General features: G+C 51.2%; 7 protein-coding genes across 7 annotated transcripts; 4 read left to right on the forward strand and 3 right to left on the reverse strand.

The window, feature by feature from the left end:
* Positions 1 to 322: 322 nt before the first annotated feature.
* On the reverse strand, positions 323 to 2,157 carry NCS57_00520300 (AA-permease domain-containing protein; the record flags this gene model as incomplete). The annotated part of the gene is made up of 2 exons (XM_053055136.1): positions 323 to 1,451; positions 1,508 to 2,157. The coding sequence occupies 2 exons, from the start codon at positions 2,155 to 2,157 to the stop codon at positions 323 to 325; spliced, it is 1,779 nt and encodes a 592-aa protein (XP_052914091.1).
* Positions 2,158 to 2,818: 661 nt separating this feature from the next.
* NCS57_00520400 (uncharacterized protein) lies at positions 2,819 to 4,682 on the forward strand (the record flags this gene model as incomplete). The annotated part of the gene is made up of 7 exons (XM_053055137.1): positions 2,819 to 3,147; positions 3,199 to 3,229; positions 3,279 to 3,422; positions 3,472 to 3,601; positions 3,655 to 4,291; positions 4,342 to 4,510; positions 4,635 to 4,682. The coding sequence occupies 7 exons, from the start codon at positions 2,819 to 2,821 to the stop codon at positions 4,680 to 4,682; spliced, it is 1,488 nt and encodes a 495-aa protein (XP_052914092.1).
* Positions 4,683 to 5,025: 343 nt separating this feature from the next.
* NCS57_00520500 (Zn(2)-C6 fungal-type domain-containing protein) lies at positions 5,026 to 6,770 on the forward strand (the record flags this gene model as incomplete). The annotated part of the gene is made up of 2 exons (XM_053055138.1): positions 5,026 to 6,688; positions 6,739 to 6,770. The coding sequence occupies 2 exons, from the start codon at positions 5,026 to 5,028 to the stop codon at positions 6,768 to 6,770; spliced, it is 1,695 nt and encodes a 564-aa protein (XP_052914093.1).
* A 120-nt stretch (positions 6,771 to 6,890) lies between these two features.
* NCS57_00520600 (uncharacterized protein) lies at positions 6,891 to 8,715 on the reverse strand (the record flags this gene model as incomplete). Its single annotated transcript, XM_053055139.1, has 4 exons — positions 6,891 to 8,009; positions 8,062 to 8,293; positions 8,340 to 8,507; positions 8,561 to 8,715. 4 exons carry the CDS (start codon positions 8,713 to 8,715, stop codon positions 6,891 to 6,893), a joined length of 1,674 nt encoding a protein of 557 aa, XP_052914094.1.
* A 1,095-nt stretch (positions 8,716 to 9,810) lies between these two features.
* Positions 9,811 to 12,607, reverse strand: NCS57_00520700 (NACHT domain-containing protein; the record flags this gene model as incomplete). The annotated part of the gene is made up of 2 exons (XM_053055140.1): positions 9,811 to 12,127; positions 12,186 to 12,607. 2 exons carry the CDS (start codon positions 12,605 to 12,607, stop codon positions 9,811 to 9,813), a joined length of 2,739 nt encoding a protein of 912 aa, XP_052914095.1.
* Positions 12,608 to 13,468: 861 nt separating this feature from the next.
* Positions 13,469 to 14,442, forward strand: NCS57_00520800 (Peptidase-M43 domain-containing protein; the record flags this gene model as incomplete). The annotated part of the gene is made up of 3 exons (XM_053055141.1): positions 13,469 to 14,222; positions 14,288 to 14,309; positions 14,370 to 14,442. The coding sequence occupies 3 exons, from the start codon at positions 13,469 to 13,471 to the stop codon at positions 14,440 to 14,442; spliced, it is 849 nt and encodes a 282-aa protein (XP_052914096.1).
* Positions 14,443 to 17,742: 3,300 nt separating this feature from the next.
* Positions 17,743 to 19,203, forward strand: NCS57_00520900 (Aa-trans domain-containing protein; the record flags this gene model as incomplete). The annotated part of the gene is made up of 1 exon (XM_053055142.1): positions 17,743 to 19,203. The coding sequence occupies one exon, from the start codon at positions 17,743 to 17,745 to the stop codon at positions 19,201 to 19,203; it is 1,461 nt and encodes a 486-aa protein (XP_052914097.1).
* Between the last annotated feature and the right edge of the window lie 568 nt (positions 19,204 to 19,771).

Below are 19,771 nucleotides of genomic sequence, written 5' to 3' on the forward strand. Positions count from 1 at the left end.
AATAAATCAGGATGGTGGATTAGGGAATCAATCTTGCAATCCAGTATCTACCTCTCATACAAACAAAATTGCTCAATGCGTTGCCGGTATCCATACTTTCCAACACCGCCTCTTCTCAAACTGAGCAAACCCAGAATACGTACAGGTATAGATCAGAAGGATGAAGATAAATGTGAAGGGTGAATAGTGCGATTTTCATCAATGTTAAGTATCTTGCAGGCTAATTTCCTGCCATCTAGCAACACCTACTACTACAGTCACAAACATAGCCCCGTGATGGATCCATGATAACCGTATTCCTACTGTCAACCAAGCAAACGTCCTACCACATCTTGTCCCAAAGGCGACGCGGAAGGCTCTTCGGTTCTTCAATGCCCTTGTTGTCCCAATGTGCCAACTCCCTGTCCACGGCTTCCTTACCACTCCAAAGATCAGCCTCCCTCGCCTTGACCATCTTTGTTCTCTTGAAGACCTTGTAAGATACGTAAACAATCAACATGTACACGATGCCAAAGTACCTGGTGATGAAACCTGATGTAGAGAAGGGGCTGAAAACATCAAAGCCAAGGAAGATGAGGACGACGCAGCCAAAAGCGGCCCCGATGTAGGCCCCGTACGGCATGAAGGGAGCTTTCCAGGCGAGAGTGTCGCGGTTAATGCCTTGAGCCTTCAGGGCCCTGTACCAGCCGATGTAGGTAATGAGCATGGCTGTATAAGAAAGTACAAAGGCGCAGGTAGACAGACCGACGAACCAGCCAAAGACAGTCGCGCCGTCATTGGTTGCAACAAGGAAAGTTATGCACGAGATCAAGCTGACGGCGCCCACACAGTAGATAGGGTTGCCTGCCTTGGTGCACCTGAGGAAGATCTTGGGGGCGTGCCCGTCCATGGCCAGCGAGTACAAGGTTCGAGATGACGAGTACAACATGGCGTTGCCGCAACTCCAGCCGCTTATGACAATGAGTGCATTGATGAGGCTGGCCAGACCCTTGATGCCTAGGTTCTCGATGCCGATTACCCACGGGCTTGCAGCAGAGCCCACGTTGCCACCACTCAAAGCGGACAGGAGCTTTGGATCCTGGCTGTTGCAGATGATGCCGACGCCCAACGTTCCCAAGACGTAGAAGAAGAAGATGCGGAACCAGGTAGCTTTGGCACAGCGGGGGACATTGCGACGAGGGTCCTTCATCTCGCCTGCGCTCAAAGCAATGAAATCTGGTCCAGCGATGGAGAAAGCAGCCAGCACCATGACGCTCCAGAAGCCGAGGAAGCGGCCTGTAGTTCCTTCGGTCATGTACTCGTGCATGGCCCCTCCTTCTGACCAGTTGTGGAAGCCGTAAGCCCAGCCCATGGGGTTTCCGCCGCACATTGTGACGAGTGTGAGGAGAAGAAGGCCGAGGAGGAGGAGGATCTTTGTGCCGCCGAAAATGAACTCGGACTCGCCGTACCACCTGTAATTTGTCATGTCAGTAGGTGGAATGAGTATTTGATGGGGGTTCTGCCGTACTTCACTGCGAATAGGTTGAGAAAGACGCAAACTACCAGAGCCATGGCGACCCAAGCGGCATTGTTGACGTTGAGCTCCCAGTAACCCATGACGGTAACAACAGCAGAAAGTTCAGTGCAGAAAAGCATGGCACTACCATAAAAGTAAGTCCAGCCAAGTGCGAACCCAAAAGCAGGATCAACATAACGACTCGCAAATTCATAGATGTTTCCACGAATCGGCAAGTGAGCCACCATCTCGGCGACTCCAAGCGAGCAAGGAAGGATAAAGATGGTAGGGTAGATGAGGAATCCGAGGAGGAGAGACAGCGGGCCAGCGGTCCTCAGAGCGCTGCCGATGCCGACAAACAAGCCTGTTCCGATGGAGCTGGCAATGACCATGATCTGGAGATGGCGGTTTGACAGGCCCCGTTTGGTGGAGCCGTACTTGGTGTAGATGTCGCTGCGGTCGGCCGTGTCCACGATGCCCTCGGCTGCGGAGGTCTCTCTGCATAGCTGTAGTGGGTCACCCGAAGGCTTCGCCTCCATAGAACTGCCCATGGTCTCAAACGAGATGAAGAATGGAAGTAAGAAGCGGATGGAGCGTCTTGGGAGTGACCAAAGATGAGGAAAGCTGTGCTTGTTTCCTGAAGCCTGGGGAAGATCAACCATTGACGAGGTAACATTCTCCTACTTATAGGCTGGACTGCTACGCCTTATCTAAACTTTCGGCTTGTCTTGCCGCACTTCAAGTGCATTGTATCTCCCATGAAGCTGTTCCCCGGGATCAGTGCTGCAGACCTTATCGTTACCCCAGATTCTGTGGTCTTGGCGACTGGCCGCCGGCCACGGAAGATGCCCGCTCAATGCCTCGTCATTAATGAATCTGACGCCAATCAAGGGCGACGTAAATGATTGCCGACTTTATGGATTTGGAAAGAACAGCAGATGGGGTCTTCTCCGCAGTGTCTCTGCTGCTCTTGTGTCATGTTGTATCAGCAGAGGAGGTCTAGACGATGAACTAGTTAGCGGTTAGCCCAACGCCATGACCCTCATCTCTTAAAGATTCCAATCTGGGCTTAGACCGGTTCTAAGCCTGCGCGATGCCAGGTTTGGAAAGTCGGAGCGGCTTGTCTGATTGGACGCTGAACTCGCCTCACACTGAAAGCAATCACAAGATGGTGATTGGATGGACTTCAACAAGCGAATCTCTCCGAGTTTCCTATCAGGGACGGCATTGAGAGGAGGGACGATGGTAACAACTCAAGCATAAAGGAAGTCATGAGAACCTCATCCAACCACCTCTAGATCAACATTGAGGTATCCTTCCAAAATGGCTCTGTTGTCACTCCCTCTCCTTGCAGGAGCAACACTGCTTCTATTCGTCGTTGCTCTCGTCCGGCGTTTGTTCTCACCTTTGGCTCGTCTGCCGGGCCCGAAGCTAGGTCTCTTGACTCCATGGCAACTAAGGTACTACGAACTTCAAGGCAAGCGGACGCAATACATTCACCGTATGCACCAAGAATACGGTAATGTCGTTCGCGTTGCTCCCAACGAGGTTGTCTTCTCCTCGCTTGAGGCTATGAAAGAGATTTACCTTTCCAAGGGAAGTGGCTACGATAAGCCCTCATTCTATGATCTATTCTCCCAGTTTGGTCTCAGGTAAGACATGTTAGCTCACCAAGTCCGACCTGAATTCTAACGAGCATACAGGACCATGTTCTCGACTCGCGAGAAAGGCCCTGTAGGTAACTCAGTTGGTCTAGAAATGTTCCACGTCTAATTAGTCCCAGCACAGCAAGAGAAGACGCATCATCGCAGATCGTTACGCCAACTCTAACGTCATCCGAGACTCTGCACTTCACGGCATTCAGGAGAGGTCGCAGAATTTTATCAAGAGATGCTCCGAAGCTCCGAGGCAGGAACTTGATGTCTACGTACTTAAGTCTCAGATCTCTTGGTGAACCCGACACTGACTTCATCTAGCTCTTCCTACATTGCTACGCCTTCGATTGCGTCACGCATCACCTATTTCACCCACATGGCAGCGATTCGATCCTCAAGCAGTCAGATGAGGAGACTCTGTGTGAGGCTGTCTTTGACAATAGTCTTGCCAGTGAGTAGCTTTGACCGCGTCAATACCATTCTTGAAACTCACATTTTCTCAAGGACGTCTCTTCATTCATTACAATCCCACGATAGGTAGCCTTATGGGGAAGCTGGGCGTCTTTGGCAAGTCCCGCGACATCCCCCGGACCAGACAGCTCATCCTCGATGGAGCCACCGGCGGCCCTGTTGCTGATTTTACCCTCGTCAGCCGCATGCGCGAGGACAAGTTCGGCATGGGACCGATGGACATTGCTTCCGAATGCATGGACCACACCCTGGCAGGCATCGAGACAACTGGTGATGCCCTCTGCTTCTTGATGTGGCAGATCTCACAACCTGGCTACGAAATCATTCAAGAACGCCTCCGCGACGAGTTTCGAGCCAATGAGGGTGTGTCATTTGAACAGCTCCCATACCTCGAGGCAGTCGTCAAGGAAGGGTTGCGAGTATTCCCTTCTATTCCCATGAGCTTACCCCGGTGTGTTCCCCCCGAAGGCGCATTCGTCGATGGTCACTGGCTCCCCGGCGGAACGCTCGTCAGCTGCCAGCCATACTCGATGCACCGGATGGATGAAACCGCGTTCCCGGAGCCGGACAGCTTCAAGCCCGAGCGATGGCTAGAGGAGAAGGGTCTAGCGGAGAAGAACCGACTATTCTTTACTTTTTCCAACGGTGGACGGGCTTGCATTGGCCGACAGTAAGTTTTCCAGCCCATTGATTTTTGTACCAGCGCTAACTCTACCCTAGTCTGGCTGTGGCCGAGATGAAGACCCTACTACGGGATATCTACTCGAGTTTTAAGACTACACCGGCGGAGGGCATGGTTGCCGACATGAGCATGGATGACCAGATTTTTACGTCGCGGCCGAAGGATCAAAAGTGCATTCTCAAGTTTACCCGGTGGGAAGAAGAAATGGTATGAAATGGGAGGGATCGTTGGAAATATCAAGGCGATAAGAACAGATAGTGTCATGAAATGCTAGTAGTTTAAGACTGTAAGGGTTAAGATTAAATAGCTATACAATGACACCTTTTGTTAGGACCCGACGCTGTCGACAGGCACCCTATGCCGTCAAGACGATGTTTGAATCAGTATCAACGATGAGGACTCTGAAAAAGGGCCATCAATTGCGAAAGTAACTGACGCAGTTATCAAGATATGACGGCATTGAAACCAAGTACCGCAAAACACCGTTAATATATACTGGGCCATGATTTCTTGCCAGTCCTTTGCAGCGGTCGAAGTCATCTCCCCTTTATCGAGTTATGATAATCTCTCCCTGCACCAAAGGGTTGATCTCCCACCCTGGACCGGCCCGGGCTTGGCTTGTCAATTGCCGCACGCTATTGGTCCAGTCCAACTCCGCTCCATGTCTTCCCCGCGAGTCAAGATAAGGATCCCCGATCAGAAACTCACCCTCGTTCAACATCATGAGCACACAAAATCGAATCCCTCCAAGAATCACCCGGTCGCGCGGCGGCTGCGAGCGCTGTCGAAGGCGACGCCAGAAATGCGACCAGAAGAAGCCGTCCTGTGAGAGATGCGTCCTGGCTGGGGCTGGAGGCTCGTGTCGCTATGAGCTCAAGTTGAGCTGGGGTGGAAGGTCTTTTCGGAAATCGCCTTTTGGGAAGTACCTTGACAATGTGGAGAGAGATAATGCTGTTGATGGTCATGGCTTTGTCTACTGCGTGTCTCAATCTCGCCCTGCTCAACAACCCCATTCTTTGGAACCTCGGGCATCATCACCACCATCAGTCATCCCCTACAACGAGACAATTCAGCCCGAGTCCCTACCAAATCTGGAAACGGCTCAGACTATAGAAGACGACATCGAATTTGTCATCCCCCACGACAACCTTCTAGAAATCGACCCTGAGCCTGAGACGGTAGAGAATAACCTCACCCTTGCGCTCCCACCCCCAAGCCAAATATCCGTCCTGCCCCCGATGGCCCACTACTTATTCCAGTTCTACCTCGCTGAGACCATGCGCCTTACCGTCCCCAGCAGCTACGCCAGGACCCAGATCTGCCATTTCCTCGTCCCCATGTCGATGCAGCAACCCAGCCTGCTATACGCCATCATGGCGTTTGCCGCAGTTCATCTAGAGGCTTCAGGGAGGCTTCCCAGAAACCCAGGACGACTGATTGATACACTGCAATCGACGAGTATTCGGCATCTGCGACAGCTGTTGACCGATGATGACCCTATAGCGCAGGCCGCTGCGCTTGCTACAGCGAGGACGCTTTGCCAGGCGCAGATCTACGGTGGGACAGCGTCTTGGCGTGTTCATCTGAATGGTGCAAGGGCTATTCTTGAATCATCTCACTTCAGGACCCGGCTCATTGGTAGCTGTTCGTGCTCATCCATCAACGCAGACTTTCTCTCGAGTTGGTTCAACAACGCAGAAGCACTTGCTGCGCTGAGCCCATCTGGTCTTCTCCACGGTCAGCTCCAAGTTGGCTGTCATTCAAGCAGAGATCTTCGTTTCGACATGTTTGGGGGCGTCATGTCGGATCTTCCCGATCTGTTCAGGGAGGTCGGTGCCCTGGTCAAAGAGAGTCGCCGGCAGCAGCACAATCGCGTATCCGAGAGCACCATCTTGTCAGAAACCGACATCGCTCAGGAAGCCGACGCCTTGACGCGAGAGATTTACTACAGGCTAGAACGTGATTCGGTAGAGAACCTGGCGATTCAACCTGATATGCTCATGGGGCTGTCGGTAAATGATATTCATGACTACGCCTTGAGTAACGCCGGATTTCTCTACACCGCACTCCTGCATATTCACTGTGGAGTACGGGCACTGTCACCATACGCCGAAGAGGCCCAATTTTGCGTCGACCAGATAATACAATGCGCCCAAGATATGACTTGCTCTTCTGGTCTATCGCCTAGAGTCTTGCTCGTCGCTCCCCTCTTCACGGCCGGGATCTGCGCTACGGGCCCTGCACAGGATAGAATCCGGTATGCATTGACAGACATAGGGCGGTGGATGAGGACTCCGCACTTGGCAAAAACTCAAGAGTTATTAGAGGACATCTGGCTGCAACCACCTGCAGAACCCCAGAGTTCCCGAGTTTGGTCATGGTTTGGTGAGTTGTTTGGTCTCGTATCTTGGATGTACAAAGCTGACCAGGCGCAGACAAGATCAACTTTGACTTCCTACCTTACTAGGGGTGACGGAAGGTGCTCGGGTTTGTCTCTGTAGCTTAGATACAAAAGGAATCGTCTCATGAATCAACAATGACTTTTCTTACTGAACAGCTCTGAATATCACTACTAGAACTTCGAATCTCAAACATCCGTCGCCTTATTGTGTCCAGGAACGGAATCAATCTGCTCAATGCCTTCCGGGTCGATGTTCTTGTTCATCGGCGTGATGCCCTTGCGAATCGCAACACTCTCCTCAAACGTGCCATAGATATCCTTATCATCCTGGAGCCCAGCACCCTTGGGTTTCGATATAAAGCAAAAGACAGTGTACAAGACAGCTGACTCGAAGAAGCCAAAGAGGTAGTTACCGAGATAATAGTTGAACAAGCCGCGTGAGATAATTACCGACGGGTTCACGTTGGCAATCATGCCTGGCATGGCGGGGACGAAGCAGACGACCCAGGCGACGATTCCACGCCAGTTGAAGCCGTATGTGTACCAGTAAGAACCCTCTTTTGAACCTGTGTATAGATGGCTGATTTGGATCTTCTGCCGACGGACGATGAAGTAGTCAGCCATCATTATTCCGGTCAGAGGACTGAGGAACACGGAGAAGGACGCGGCAACGGCGACAAAAACACTGGCAGTGTTGTAAAACTCCCACGGTTGAACCGCCCACGACAACAGCGCCGCAATCAGAGTACCCCTGCGGATGGAGATCCACTTGGGAAACAAGCCAGCAAGGTCCATGCCAGCGGCATATCCGTTTCCGAGGACGTTCTCTGCAATCTGGCCAAGGACGAAGCCAAAGCTGCAGAAGAAAGCGCCAGCCCGAGCTTTGGCACTGTAATCGTCTAGCATCCACTGTATGACAATGGCCAGCGGGTTCCAGAACGGCTCCTCGACGTTCCAGATGTCCATAGATGCTGAAGCTGTCAGGATGGCGAAGATGGGCACGAGCATGCCAGCGCCGAGTAGAGAGAAGACAAGGCCTGGGATTTGAACGCCCTGCTTCCGTGCAAAACGAGTGAAATCGCTTTGATTGATGATGCCTGCTGCAATATTGCCAACGCTGGCAATGATGCCGTACACCCAGGCCCAACCCTTGGAGAGAGTTCCAGGTTGACGAACGCCGGCGATGAATAGAGGCCCAGCACCTCCCGCGGTGGTGGTTGCCCAGATGGTGATGCCGAGCATGACAAAAAGGACGATGACGTTTGCGGCGATGGCGTACCATTTCGATTTCTCGGGGCGGATAAGCTGTGGTACTTCAGTAAGCGCTGAAAATGAGTTGTTGATCGAGCCAACTTACCAAGAACGGAATGGATATAATATGAAATAAGAGGAAGCCTATAAAGTCTCTGGTAACCATGTTGGCACTTGCTGGGAATGTGTTCTCCATGTGCAAGAAACTGTAGCTCCAGCTACTAATCATAGCCGAGACGCAGAGACCGCCAAGCCAAGCTTGAGAACCATACCAGACAATTGACAGCATGATACGCATTGCCTGGCCTATGTAAGCACCGTGCATGCCAAATACTATTCTGCAAGACATTTAGCTTTTCGTCTCATCAGATGGGACCCTCATACCTTTGCGCGACACTGAAGCCAATGTGCCACTCTGCACCCATCCACCCGTTTCCAATGACAAGAAGAACCATGAGAACTCGAGCCAGAATCATAAGGCCGATGGTCTGTGGGACTGTGAGACCCAGCGACAACAGAGACGCCGCGGCAGTCCAAGCAGAGATGCACAGACTGTATAATGTCAATCGGCATTCCAACTACTAGAATTGTCCGGAGCTGCGTACCTTGCGATAGATCCCCAGCCAATGTAGGCCCAGTAACCCCAAGTACGCCTATTGGGGGGCAGAGGAGCGATGTCCGGATTAATCCATCTGTCGGTCACGTAGCCGACGACTTGGTCATTGTCGACCTTGAGTTTTTGAAGGAACCTCGATGGCATGGTGTGGCAATGGTGTTAAAGCTTTTACCAACTCATGGAGCGACAGAAGCTTGTTGGTATCAATTGACGTCTCCGTCGGGCACAGCAACAAAGTGACAGGCGCTTGAAAGAGCGGGAGCGAGCTGGCATCATATATAAAAAGCGCGCATGATCTTATCAATCCCCGACCGTTGGACCGGAAGCGGTAGTTCGTACTCTAATCGATCCCCAATGGATGGTACAGAAGCGGCATTTCGTACAGAGCATGCCACCAACAACCAGATCAACCAGCGGCACAGTCTTCAGCTGGCATGTCAAGGTCACATTGTCGAGCGGGGGTTGCAGGTGGGAAGACCATGGCATTGGATCGGCAGCCGGATATCGTCTCGGCGGGTGTTGTGACCACGGGACAACCGTGGGGGGGCTTATCAATCTAATCTTTAATCACGGCCCTGGCCGAGGCAGATTCCTTCCACATGCTTCAGAGAGTAGGGATCATCCGACGAGCCTAGTCGAGGCTGCATGTTTATCTCCAGTGCAACATGAGACCCTGCCCTGGTCTGACCATCGCTTAAACCCCGCCACCCCTCAGCCTCTTCCTCCATTCTATTGCCGCGTCGTAGGTTTTCGTTTCTGCCCTGCTCACCATCTCAGTACACTAATCCTTTTCCTCTGAGTTCTCTAATCGTCCATAGGGTTAAGAGTTGTAGTTTGGACTCCAAGCCGACATAACTCTGTTCGCAGTGCCGAAAAGTGCGCCAAGTATGTGTGGCAATACCACAGCACAAGCAGCAACTAGGTGTTGTTAGTTAACGAAATTCTCCTTTAGGCATAATACTTACCGATCGAGATCATGAAGAAGGGCCTAGAAATTCCCAACAACTCGGCCCATGGTTTCCCGCTGCTGTCAATCCTTGGGGCATCTGTCAACTGCGACATATTCGTTTCGGGTGTAAAATCCCCAAGCCCCACTTCCACATCCCCTAAGCTTCCGTCAACCATGGCCTTGAGTCTTTCTACATCAGGTAGTTCCATCTGGTCGATCAAATCCTGCAGAGTCGAGCCGTTGAAACGGTTGCGCTAGCTAATCATAGGCTTCGTAGGCCTCATCATTGTCTACAAGGGTTGCCAAACCTTGTAGCAAATTCGCTCCTTGCCCACACATAGAACCACCCTGTAACCGCCCCGACTTCCTCGTCTGAAGTGTCTGCCTCGTCTTCTCCTTAAGCGCATATCTTCTTCTTTTTCGCAGTTAAAGGAGATCCTGGTCTCGGCACCTCTGAGGAGGAATATATCGATCAACTGGCTGCACCGCACAGGGGACCTGGCTGAGAGGTTCAAGTTGTAATCAATGAGAGCCATGAGAACCACTAGCCAGATTGTCCATCCTTCGCCCGGCGCATTTGGCGGGAGTCGAGAGTCCAGCATGAATTCCAGGATGCTCAGGGTTCCCTGGTCTCCTGAATCCAGCCAGCTCAGCATGCAGGTAACAAAAAGCCTGACTGCTTCCTCATCGCTGTCAATGGGAGATGGATGGCGGTTCATCTTCCATTTGACATACTCAAGAAAGCCTTCTCTCCCTGCTTCGCAAGTCAAAATCTCAGAACTCTCCTGCTCTCGGTTTTCTTGCAGATCAATGATGGGCCAAAAGTCATCCAGTGTCGCCAATGAGCTTGCTTCGGGACGACTATTCCCCTGCATCTGGGAAATCTCTTCGTCAATACGGTCGAGAAGATATGGCGTCATGCCGTCTCTCCAGTCGGCTTTGCAGATGGAGAGAAGTGGGCTTGGGTGACAGTGAAAAGGTTTTAGCGCGCGCAACTCGGCCAGATATGATAGACATATCGCCTTGTGAATGTCCGAACTGTCAACCTTTTCCTGGATGAGGTTTCGAATATTCCCTTGCTTGAGAAAGTCGCAAACAGATCGGTGAGCAAAGGTAACTTTCCCTGTGTGTTCAGACAAAACTTCTCCTGTGGTTTCAAACACAACATTCACTGGGGGCTCAACAAAAACTCTCACTGGGTGCTCAGTCACTTCGAGAAGACCTTTCGAATAAGCCATGATCCTGCGTCGCGCCGTCGCAATGCGCTCATCATTGTCAGATTGGTCCAATAGGAGGTCCTCCTTTTCATTGGCGAATCCAGGAGTGTAAAATTCCGTCACAAAAAAGCAGAACAATGTTGACATGTTCCAGCTGACGTCTTTGAGCCTCAATGCAATAGCCATCATCAAGTAAGCCCGCTGTTTGTTCGCCCCTGCCACTGACATGAGCAGCTCCCTGAAAAGGTCGTCCAGCTCAGGTGGCGTTGAGTTGACCTTTTCCAGTAGCAAGGGGAGTGTGTCACCATCTGCCCATCCTTCTCGAAGTGATTTCAGGACCAACGTCACCCAGAGGAAGACACCGTCAGCTCGCGCGATAACTGCCTGCGTTAAGGATGATAGATCCAGCGACTTCTCCCCCTCCTCGATCGAAGGGAAGAGTTCCGAAAGTCGATCTCTAACAAGAGTCTCGATGTCTTTTTTTGTCAACTGATGAAGTCTCAGCTTCAACTTGGGATCGAGATTGAAGCGTGCAGTCTCAAATATAGTGAGTTCCCGGCTGGATACGCACATCTTGACGTCGTGTGGAGCGAGGTCGACCCATTCAAAAAGAAGCTTGACTAGGTCTCCGTAGTCCTCTCGCGTAGTTTCTTTGTACTCATCAAGACCGTCAATGAAGAAGCAGAAGCGGCGATCGCGGTACAGGTCTCTTTTGTTGATCATTTTGTAGAATGCATGACGAATCTGGTTTTTCTGCAGCTTCAGGCCACTGTCAGACAGCCATGGCATCGCCCAAGATTTGGACGCTTCCCAAAGCTCTGGAAGGACGTTTGGAATCAGATCGGGGCATTGAGAGAGCGAGTCGTGGAGCAAGCCTCGAAATAAGCCTTCAAGATTCCTCTGCAGATCGCTTTCGCCGTGTCTCCAGAAGAAATAGTTCGCACGCACGACATGGCTACCGGCCGCCCATTGTTCAAGGCGCTCTTCCGTGCGAGGATCATAGCAAAGGAACCTCATCAGGGTTGATTTGCCAGATCCCGGCTTGCCTGCGATGTGAAAAACGCCGCGGCCATGTGACAGCCACTCCACGAATGAGCCATCACATAAGATCCAATCAAACGTGCCAATATGTGCTGAGTGGACCTCGTCTATCCGCCAATGCATTGTCTCGAAGGAGAGACTTTGTAAGATGCGGCGCTTTCGCATGGAGTCGTAGGTTCTCCCAGACAACCCCAAGAGCTCACCCAGCTGGCTTTTGATGTCACCATCCAATGAAGTGACATGAACTCCTTCACGAAGCTTCCCCATCAGTCTCTCGAGGGATGCAAACCGTTGAGCATTCAACTGTTGGGATTGGGCAAGGCTTTCCAGCCTTTCCTTTATCTCCGACCTGAGACCACAATTAGAAACAAATCAGTTGAGCTTAGGGTATAATAGGTTTTGCTTACCGCATCAGGGCATTCAAGTACAACGTCAGCTGGTCCTGGCAACTGTCGAGCTGGCTCTGCAAGTCCTTCTTGGCTGCCTTGTATCGGAGGCTATTCCACGCAGCCGTTGCACTTGCAACAAGCGACCCGTCTTTCGCTGCCGTCTTCTCCAAATATGTCAAGAGCTGGTCTGATAACTTTCGACACTCTCCCACAAGCTCTTGGAGATTTTTCTCGAGTGGACCCGACGGTGAAGACGTTCCATGTTTCAGATCGGATGTGAGGTCTTTGAGACGCCGAGTATGGACTTTGAGGATTGAATCTTCGAGGGTGGCGCCAGTGGCAGAACCATAGATCTCAGCGGTGCCTTTGATGAGCTTGGTGCTAAAGTCGACAAGTTGGACGATGGCACAGGTAAGACTGAGGCTCGTGAGGGGATCCATGGAGTGCCACAAGCGCGTTGTTCTACCGATGAGACGAGACGCGTTGTCAAGGCTGCGCGTGGGAAAAATTTGGGGTTGAAAACAAGGCTTTTAGGCATCAAAGAGGTAGAAGGGTGGCTTTTCGGTTGGTAGCGACTACATGAAAGCCACCTCAAGCCACCTTCTCTTATTAGATTAAACCCGACATATAAGTTACAGAGCATTATACAAAGTATCAATCGTTGCAATTAAGCACCTGTAGTTATCTTGTCATCAATCTCTATAAGAGGGGCAACCAGCCATGAAAGACACATTTATTAATGCATAACAGAATTACAATCCGACACCCTAAAGCAGCGTAATCTAAAAAGCGTCCTGTCTTTATAGAGGAGCCCCTTATTTCACGCCCTGCGCTTCAGCAATAGGAAGAACGCGTCCATAAAATTTCCAGTGTGTAGGGTCTATATAGTTCACAATTTGGGCTCGGTTGATACTCGTCTCCCTCGTGGGTGAATTTACCTTGTCAATGCTCTCATCGTTGGCCTCTGTAGCCTGATCGAGATACAGAACAACACAACTAGTGCAAGCGACGCCGTAAAAAGCCCGCCCTCTCGTATCACTTGAGTGGCCATCTTCTCAAAAGGGAAGGAAATTTGACTTATTCTCTCTTCTTTCCGTTGATTTCCACGTCATCACTCGATTGTGGTGCCATAAAGAGTATAGTAGTAAGCTGGAAGGATTCAGCTCCCCTGCTGTTCCTCGCTTATTACAGAAGGTAGCATTTGACCGCTGTTGCTCGCTTCACTATTTAGACGCTTTAAAGTGCAGTTTGAGAGAGCCAGTGTTCTACATTTTTACACCCTCATTGATCATTCGTCTAACATGTTTCTATACTCGTTATTCCTTGCTGCAAGCCTGATGAGGCCAGTATCTGCATCTTGGTGTGTAGCTGAAGATCCTTCTTCTGATGTCTTGTCTACGATACGCGCATTAAGAGATGCCGAAAGAGATAACTCTTTTACTCTTGTCCGTCGGCAAGACTCTCCCATCGACATTCCCGTATACATGCACGCAGTTGTCAACACCACGAATGAAGACACAGTTCTGGGCGACGACATACTCGAGACACAACTCGCTGTAATATCGGATCGTTTCGCTCCCCATGAAATCTCTTTCACCCTAAAAGGTATCGATCGATTGGTGGACGATGATCTATCAAGAGGCTACACCAGCCTGGCCTGGAGCGGCCATCTAGTCTCGTCAAGGAAAGGCGACTACGCGACTCTCAACCTCTGGTACGTTACTAACATGGATCCTTCCATCGGAGGCGGATGTTCCATTCCCAATGCAAACACTCCGCCTGGTTCCATCCTCGCACGACTAGATGGCTGCACCCTTCAAGGTTACTCTGTGCCCGGGGGCAGGTTTAACGGGACAACATACCTTGGCGAAATCTCTGTCCATGAGATTGGCCATTGGCTCGGACTACTACACACCTTTGACGGCGAGTCATGCACTGGAAATGGTGATTACATCGACGATACACCGGCTGAAAAGTCTTATGAATTCATGGCCTGTCCAATTAGAAAAGACACTTGCCCTGATCAACCAGGATTGGACCCAATTGACAACTTTAGTAAGTCACCGGCGCTGGGGACATGAACCCTCTTCTTCAAAGCAATAGCTGACATCGACACTTAGTGGATTATTCGGGCGACGGATGGTAAGTTCCACCTAGATTTCTTATACGACCTAAATAGCACTATGCTAATCGGATGTATAGTTGGAACAAGTTTACTCCAGGCCAGAAGGTTAGGATGTACAACAGTTGGTTCACTCTCAGACTGGGCAAGTAAATGATAAGAGAGTGTTACTACCGGAAGAAACCAAAAGGCATGATTGGAAATCCCACAGACCCCAAGTAGATATACATGATTATTTAAGAACGTAGCCATCTAAAGATTGAAGCATGAAATAGGCCATAGTGCAACTTCAGTGCGGCGTCGACTTTCGCATCCTCCTGAATGGCCACCAAGTGCTGGGCCCCACTTTTCCCATTCACTTTCAAATGACCGCTGATGCCTTGAGCTTTTCCTTTTCCCTCCTCAGTTTGTATCACCCCTCAACCGCTGCCCCTACGTCATCAAAATGGAAGTCTCCATCGCTGCTATCGATGTCCTTGATGCCGAAAACATTGTGAGAGAAATCAATCTCCCAGCAATGCAGCATGGCCCACTATACCGTCTCATGTTTCCTCCTTGGGCAGACATGACAGAAGCTCAACAGAACGAGATTATACAATGGTATGCCGAAGGGCTGAGGGATGCCTTAAGGCGGCAGACATACAATTTCATCCAGATATGTGCTACAGATGACACCCCGTTAGGTTTTTGTGGGTGGGCGATGGAACATGGGTGGCACGCCGGAATAAAGCAAAGTACTGTCCAGCCTGGCCAGGGGCAACGTCTCCTTCCTAAAACTTTGGACCTGGCTGCATGGATTAGTGTCTCGAAAGATTTGAGAAGAGAGAGGGAACGGGTCTTGATGGGGCTAGATGAAGTTTGCCGTGAGTCGCTTCTACAACACAAACTCTCATCGACTAACAGAGTCCTGCCAGGTTTAACATTCATGTCGGTGCATCCCGATCATCAGCGTCAGGGTCTTGGCTCTAAAATATTGGAGCAGGTTTGTAGTGAAATAGACAGACTGGGATGGCCTGTTTTCGTCATGGCTTCACCAGCTGGGGTTCAGCTATACGCAAAGTTCGGATTCGATGTTGTAGGCAGAGTGGAAACAAGCGAAGGCGCATTTACAAGCATGCTTCGACAATCTCGACCCGGTGTGAGCGGCTCTGATGGATGTATCGGTCTTGTCCTGAACTCCAACGAGAGTCCTCGGGATGAGATCTGATATTGTGTTTGAGTTCTGCGAGGAGTTCACAGTAATCCAATGCATGCCCACGGTTGAATTTTCTGACCCTCTGTGTAGAAATCCATCATTTCATGATTATTTGATGAACTTCGGAACCGTAGGCGGTCCCTGCCAAACACGCCAGGGGGTGCATGACGCGTTGGGGTATGAGCACCTGCGTCGGTTGGGACAAAGCGCGACGGACTGAGGACCTCAAAAATCCCAGAGTCATGAAAATAAATGGGCCTTAGCATACAAGCAACTTTTGAACCATGCGGAAGGTCGGGAGAGACCAACGGAATACGTACACTTTCTGACCAGCCGCCTCGTAGGGGACAAGAGCCTCGGAGAACCCGGCAAGGTCTTGGCCACCTCGTCACAGCTGAAACAGGGTGTCTTGGCATTCCGACGGCGACAATGCCATCTTTCCTGGGCTGTCTCGGATCGAGGTGACAGGCCGAAAGAGCCCTTAAAGCAAGCGGTTGCACCACCAGGGGGTAACGTTGGCCTCGACGGACTTGCAACGTTGGGCACCACTTCTAAGTAGCCTTGAGGAAGGGCAAACGATGAATATCATGACACGCCACTCTCCATCATTCCCGTCTTCTATCCGAAACGTCCTACGGCCTTCTAGAAGGCGATTCTCTACATCAACGGGATCCCCCCGAGGGCGCAGCTCAAATTGTGGAACATGGCGTCAACGCGTGGCGGCTCCCACGCGACAACCCTTGGGCTTTAGCCACAGACCTGGGACCAGTAGGGATAATTGCCGTGCCTATGGCGCAAGAGAATGCGGCAAAGATAACCTAACCTGGCGAAGTCTTGCGGCTACTGGGGTGTTTGGTCCTTGGGTCTCCATCATCAGCCTGGGCAAACAGACGTGGATTTGTAACAGAAACGACAGTAAGCGGTAGACGACTCAGGTAAGAGATGAGGCATTATTTGTTAAATGCCTCGGAGGCAACTTTGTCCATTCAACTTGTCGCATGTCCAACTCATGACCCTTGGCGGGGAGGGACGTCAACGTTGCGCTAGGTGCCCAACTCTCTAGGGTTACGGACGAACTCCGGTAGCAGATTTATTCCCGAGAATAAGGCAGCTCAAATATGCCTCAAAGCGGCAGGCGTTCAAGACGCTTCCTGCAGTGAAACCAAGCCTCCTTGACCGTAAGATTGAGGCTTCTAGACACGAGTTGAACCAACAGCTCTAATCGACAGTTAAATGAGCTGCTATCCTCAAGCACAAGGATACCAAGCAGTGGATCTTAGGCTTCCTGCAAGCTTCCGCGTACCAATCGAGAACATGTGGTAAATATTTGTAGTTGGGATGAGGCTGCACCCTTCGCCAGGATCGGTTGTGATATCCGATATGGTGGACCCAATCTGACCTCTCTCTTGCCGAAGCTAGTCAAAGCGGCTGAAGTTTGTTCCAACCCCCCTTGAAACCTCCAGGGATCGGTTCCCGTGCCCGAACACACCGGGGTGGAAGCCGATCCCTGCGTCTTATACCTCAGGAGATGACAGCAACGGCACGAGAACCACAAAACTCTCCAAGACCCATTCTTCTCCCTTGACTCCGTTTTTTACTGCCTTCAACTCCACTCACCATGGCTTCACTTGTAGCTCTGCCAAGACACCAAGAGCCACCCTCCTCATCAGGGACCAGGCGTGTCTAAATCCCCTCAACTCTCCGGATCCTCCGCCCCTGACTTCCGGGAGGACACGTCCATGACGTGACAGAAGCTGGGTCTCGTCATCACAAACACCCCACCGCCCAGTTTTCGATACCCCAATGCCCCATGGGGAGCTTCCCCGGGGTAGGAGCGCCCAGCTTTGTCCGCTGATCCCACACCATGGAGAGGTATCATCTTGGCTTTGATTCGTTCGCCCTGAGGGAATTGACAGGCTACAGGTTCCAAACATCACACGCTTCGGCCTTCAACCACCATGGATCAACCCCGAGGACTATTTTGTGAATACGTACCCGGCGAGGCTTCAGTAGGTATGCAGGAACTATTTAAACTCCTCGAGCTGCAGGAAACTCGGCGGAATATGGCTTCACACACCCGAGTCTGCAGCCACTTTCCCCTTATCTGTTCCCTAGACTCCTTCCATTGGGTTTGATCACATCTTTCAGCCAAGTTTGCTTCTTCCTTCTTGAATCTGGTCCTAGCGGCTGGACAAAGACTCGACCACCCATCGAAATAGCTCAATTCAGATAAAGTCGACCGAATCGAATAAACCAATATGTCTGCCCCGAACGAATCCATCAGCGCGAGCCCCGCGGAAAAGGGCGCCAAACTCAACCACAAACACTCTGACGTAGAGAAAGCCGCCCACGACTCCGGCCATGAGACTGGCACCGACTTCGATATCAAACCCGCCGCCAGCGAAGAAGTCGGCGGCGTCTTCGGCGGCGAGGGAGGCAAGAACTTCCGAGTCATGGGCCGCAAGAGCACCCTCTTCGCCTTGCTCACCAACCAGTTCGGTATCGCCGCCCTCGGTCTGCCCTCCGCCTACCGCGATATTGGAATTGTCCCAGGAATCATTGTGACCTGGGGAACGGCATTGCTGGCTTGGTACACGGGATACGAATTTTGGCGATTCTACTGCCGTCACCCTCACTGTGTAACCGTCATCGACATGGCCAGGACCGCTGGCGGCCGGTTTTGGGAGGTCATTGTGGGCATCGCCTTTGTGATCCAGCTGAACATGTGCTGTGCTTCGGCTTCAGTCACTCTTTCCATCGGTTTCAACTCGATCGGTGATCATTCCATGTGCACAGTGGGTTTCATCGGTATCGCCTGTCTTATCTCCTACCTCCTCTGCATCCCGCGAACCATGAAGTTTGTGGCGCAGAGCGGCTTGCCCTGCATGATCAGCATCGTTGCAGCTGTTCTTATCACCATGATCAGCATTGGCGTCTCAAAGCCGAATTTGGCAGAGGACGGCTGGAAGCCCGATCTCAAGGTCGCGAACAACCCAGGTTTCAAGACAATCTTCAACGCGGTCCTCAAAATCGTCTGGGCCTTCGCGGGACACCACGCCTACGTTTCGTACATGGCCGAGATGCGAGACCCCGTCAAGGATTTCCCCTGGGCTCTCAGCTGGCTTGGTATCATCGGTGCTAGCTTCTACACGTTCCTCGCTGTTGGAATCTACTGCCTTTCGGGAGAGTACACGACCTCTCCCGCCCTCGGTGCAGCACCTAGAATCGCGGCCAAGGCAGCTTACGGAATCGTCATCCCGGCTATTGTAACTGCTGCCCTCGCCAACGGCCACATCGGTATCAAGTACGTCTTTGTCGTTGTGATGCGCAAGATGAATGCCCTCAACGAGATCACGGCCAACACCCCCAAGTCCTGGGGCGCCTGGGTCACCATCGCCACCGTCTTTTGGGTCGTTGCTTTTATCATCTCCAACGCAATCCCAATTTTCGACTCTCTGGTCTCCATTCAGTCGGCTACCACCTACGCCTGGTTCTCGTTTGGAATTGCCGGTGTTCTTTGGCTCAGCTGGAACAAGGGCAACTACTTCAAAAGCCCCAAGCAGATTGCCTTGTTCTGCTTGAATGTTTCTATCGTCGGTTGGGCGTTTTTCCTCAACGGTTGTGGTCTTTGGTCTTCTATTACTCAGATGCTGGACATCTTTGCTAGTGACAAGGGGGTCAACGGCAGTTTCAGCTGCGGTGACAACTCGGCGCTGTAAATGCTTTTGACCAATTTCACATGAAGATGGACCATTGGGTGCATCTGTGTTGCATGGCGGACGAGTTTTGGTTACAATTCCATACCTGTATATTTTCCAGTTTTTGCACGCCCATCTAGACCAAATAAACTACGTGGTTTCACTCCTTCTGGCCTTTGGTGCAGGCGTGATCAGTGACGTGACTGTGTTGGCATTGCACATGGAACAGAGAGCAAAGCTCTGAACTCTATCCGGCATCTTTTTTCATCATCAAGCCCGGCGGTATAAATGACAGCATACAAATCGAAGCGTTCTACGCAAGTCGATTTATACGGGTGGTTCTACAACTTCCGGAATTTTGCATTCCTGCTGAAATTCAGGCTGGCTTGTTGATCTAGAAGAGGCTCTTCAAATATAATTTTGGGATGAAAGGCGTGTTAGAAGCATAGGGAGTAGCATCATCGCGTGCGCGGCATGACTCATGTTGAGCTTGGTCTATATATGCTGCTCCTTCGTTATAGCCGGGAGGATCTTTAATGCAACTTTCCTTGCCTCTCTTTATTCGTCGCCCGCTGATCATCCAATCTCC

Source organism: Fusarium keratoplasticum, chromosome 4 (genome assembly GCF_025433545.1).
Source record: "Fusarium keratoplasticum isolate Fu6.1 chromosome 4, whole genome shotgun sequence".
Taxonomy (NCBI): domain Eukaryota; kingdom Fungi; phylum Ascomycota; class Sordariomycetes; order Hypocreales; family Nectriaceae; genus Fusarium; species Fusarium keratoplasticum.